The sequence below is a fragment of the Haliotis cracherodii genome, unplaced genomic scaffold (genome assembly GCF_022045235.1).
Source record: "Haliotis cracherodii isolate W230 unplaced genomic scaffold, xgHalCrac1.p SCAF_4, whole genome shotgun sequence".
Taxonomy (NCBI): Eukaryota; Metazoa; Mollusca; class Gastropoda; order Lepetellida; family Haliotidae; genus Haliotis; species Haliotis cracherodii.
Genome location: NW_027266297.1, coordinates 19937505 through 19941005, shown reverse-complemented (window position 1 = coordinate 19941005; position 3501 = coordinate 19937505). Strand labels below are relative to the sequence as shown.

At 44.0% G+C, this 3501-nt stretch overlaps 1 protein-coding gene across 1 annotated transcript; it reads left to right on the top strand.

The window, feature by feature from the left end:
* Positions 1–484: 484 nt before the first annotated feature.
* LOC139480587 (uncharacterized) lies at positions 485–2584 on the top strand. Its single transcript, XM_071263728.1, has one exon. It carries the CDS (start codon positions 485–487, stop codon positions 2582–2584), a length of 2100 nt encoding a protein of 699 aa, XP_071119829.1.
* Positions 2585–3501: the final 917 nt, after the last annotated feature.

Sequence of the window (3501 nt, the reverse complement as noted above, 5' to 3'; positions counted from 1 at the left end):
GTGGCAACCCCCTTGCTGTACGAATTGCTGTGAGTGACATAAGCCGACCTCCACATTTTGTGCGGGGGTGGTCAGGTTAAATAGTGTGAGTATTTGTTCAAGATAAACGATCCTCGTGAAATATATTCCTTTGTACTACATTATAAGTATATATGTTGTAAAATATTTCGCCATAATCAGTACAGCGATCGGCCACGTAAACGTGTCTGACCTTATCACAACCTTCCTCCCCTCTACATGGACTGTTCCATCTTAAACCCTCAGACGACATAAACTCCTCGTGTCCAAGTCAGTTCAACATGGACACGTAACAAGGACGTAACACACGGGAATTGGAGATGTTTTCTTGATATATTGTGCACAAGTCTTCACTTAATATATATGCGAAGACAAGAGTTTGTTTACATCAGCGAAGATCGTGTATGGGGAAAAAAAATCTTCACCTAGGTCACGTGACAAAAGCGAGGGCTATTCGAACAAGGCGATGTGTGATAGCATGGATGATAGTCCCGAAGCCTGCGCGAGACGGAGGCTGGAATTCCGCTCAATGCCTTTCAAAAGTAAGTCATTTTATGTTGATGTGAAATCCAAACCTGTGCGACAACGTGTCGAGGGATATATTCGTCAGTTGGGAGGCTCCGTAGAAACGTTTCTGTCAAACGACGTACATGTTTGTGTATCGGATTCTCGCCCTCTGACAAAGAGACCGAGTCGACTGCGTGGGGAAACCACCCTCGATCGTGGCGATATAGCGAAACGTAAACAAGACATTCCCCTGAGTCGAGGAAGAGCTTTGTTGTTGAAAGCTAGGAAAAACACTAGTGAAAGTTTGGCATCCGAGGTGAACAATGCAAGTAATATTCAAGACAAGGCGGCGGAGATGGGGATCACCACTGAGCATGTTCACGGTTTCATTAAACGCTGCAAGGAGCTTGGGGCATCGAATAAACAGGTAACCAAAAAGGAACCCCCAAATGAATTTCTTCCCATAAAATGGGAAGATAAGTGTTTTATTAAAGTGGAGGATGATTCGTGCCAGTATAAACCGATTCATAAGAAACTAGAAAATATGCCCTTGCTGTATGCCGACAACGGGGGCGGGTCGCCTTTTGACGGTCCAGTGGTTCTCGTCCGCCCCACGACAGGGAGTACAGTGAAAAAGGGGCCAAAACCGAGTCGTTTTTCTCACAACAAGGGGGGATATTGCGAGATGTGTCAGTGCTGGTACAAGGACTCTCTTCGGACACACAGCAGGAGTGCTGGGCATCAGAAGTTTGTCAGGAATAAAGAAAATTTCGCAGTGTTGGACAAAATTGTGCGAAAATTACCGAATTTGTACAAGTTTTTATTCAAGCACATTCCTATTCGTAATGTTGACAAACCCCCTTGTTACAAGTCTGATGCCACCCCGGCAACGTCTCCACACATTCAAATGACACATCCCACTAAAGATGTTTACGACTTCGACGTCCCCAGTTACAATGCCGCCAATGTAGAGGATGTAAAAATTATCGCTCCACCCGCGGAGGGGTTGCCGATATTGCCGGCGTCGTCTGTCACTACAGACATCACCAACAGTACTACTACACTTCCCTGTATCGATGCCATTCTATCTGGTGAAATCCCCATCCCAGCAGTACCAGACAAGGTGGATAAATCCGTCACGCCTGTATTGACGCTGAACGATAGTGATATGTTCTCATGTATCCTCGGTGACCATGTCGCCGAAGCCAATATGTTTTCTGAAGTATCTGAAACGGATTCTCAAACGAACGTGTTGAAAAATCTAATAGACAATTTATCTTTGCAAAACGAAAACGTCGTATCTCAGATTACACACGAATCGCCAATGGTTGTCAACACGCCCCGCGAGCAGACGTCACAGTCAGTAGGGCCATGTCCAAATTCAGCTCGCGCAGTTGATACGGTCGAACCCCGGCCACTCACGTCTCTTACATCATGCACGGGTTCAGCACGTGAGTTAGATGATACGATTGTGGCGCCACACGTTCAGTCAATGACGTCATGCACGAGTACCGAAAGTTCTTCCGATGACTCGAGTGAAAATTCAACATCACAAACCATGACGTCATGTACAAGTACGTCACGTGCATCTGACTCCACCATTGAAACTACGCCTGCTCTGAAAATAAACGAGACGCCGATGTCTGTAGGCTCCCCCGTCCAGTTGCCAAAGGTAACGGCATCAATCCCAACCCCCGGACAACTAAAGCTGAAGCTGCTTCTCAGTGTGGATGCTCATCCATCCAGTCAACAAAACACGAATACATCAAATCGCAGATGTGAGAAAGACAAAAATAAGGTCACATACTATAGCCATAAGACTAGTGATACCAAGTTAAAGTTGTGTAAGGTAGTTGTTACGCCCGTTGCCCAGAAATCAAATTTAAAGATGTTCTGGAAAGTTCGCAAGACAGGCGACTGCCGTTTGTTGTTTAGCTCTGAAAAGAGAAAGCGTTCCGTGCCTGATGAGAACGCCTTGGGGGTCGGAAATGAGGTGATGAGCCCCCGTAGGGCCCATGATGTCACCCCTAAGCCGAAACGCCAGAGACTCGTCTTCTGAAACCTGATCTCAGTGATGGTGGTTCAGAGGTGCCACGTACCTATAAGCTGTAATGTGATAAACAGTATTATGTCGTTGTGCATCAGTGATGGCTTGTTAAGCTGACAACGACAGATAGATCTGACTTTTATGTTCATTTAGTGATCTCAGATATCCAGTCATAATGTAGATTTTATTTCTATTTATTACTGTGTTTTACAGACAGATATCCAAAGCTACACTGTGTTAACTAGTGTCAAAGACGTGTTAATCTGTCCAAGTATTCTGATGTTTTAGTCATCTAGTCATGTTGAAGAATATTCAACGTCTCATGACATAATTTATTTTACAAGTGGTATTGCAATGTTCTGGGGTATGGTGATTGTAACATACGTCCTGTGTATTTTACAACAACCTATGCAGAAATTATTAAAAGAAAGGAAATCATTGCTGTGTTCTTTTTAATGATATATTACGTATGTTCTATCGCAGTCAGTGACTCAACACGACACCTCACATGCGGTGGACCTACTCAAGAGAAATGATAGAACTATAGTCATATGGAACAGTCGGGTGTTCTTTAAGTTCCTTTGAGTGGTATATTAGGCGTCGCAACTCTCAGCAGAGTTGAGTCCCTTAGCCAATCCAGTATCCGCTCTTCGTGGGTTGAATCCCCAAAATCTAGTCTACCAGACCCTAGAGAATACATTAAAAAAGAGTGGGACTCTACAATAATTTGGCAAGTCTAGATTGTATGAGCTCTAGCTCCTGAAATTAAAGACTGTTTTGAAGTCCATTTGGATTTTTTTTAGTTTTGTAAATATATATGAAAAAATAAATTTCTTTATTTCTGGGACTAAATGTCAGTCTACCCCAAATCGTCCCGATTATGAGAGGCCTGCCAGTGCTGTACCTTCGCGGGTTTTACCAAGTGGTGA

Bases quoted from the DNA above. Each gene is read 5' to 3' on its own strand.
- LOC139480587 (XM_071263728.1), top strand. From the start codon at position 485: ATGTGTGATAGCATGGATGATAGTCCCGAAGCCTGCGCGAGACGGAGG.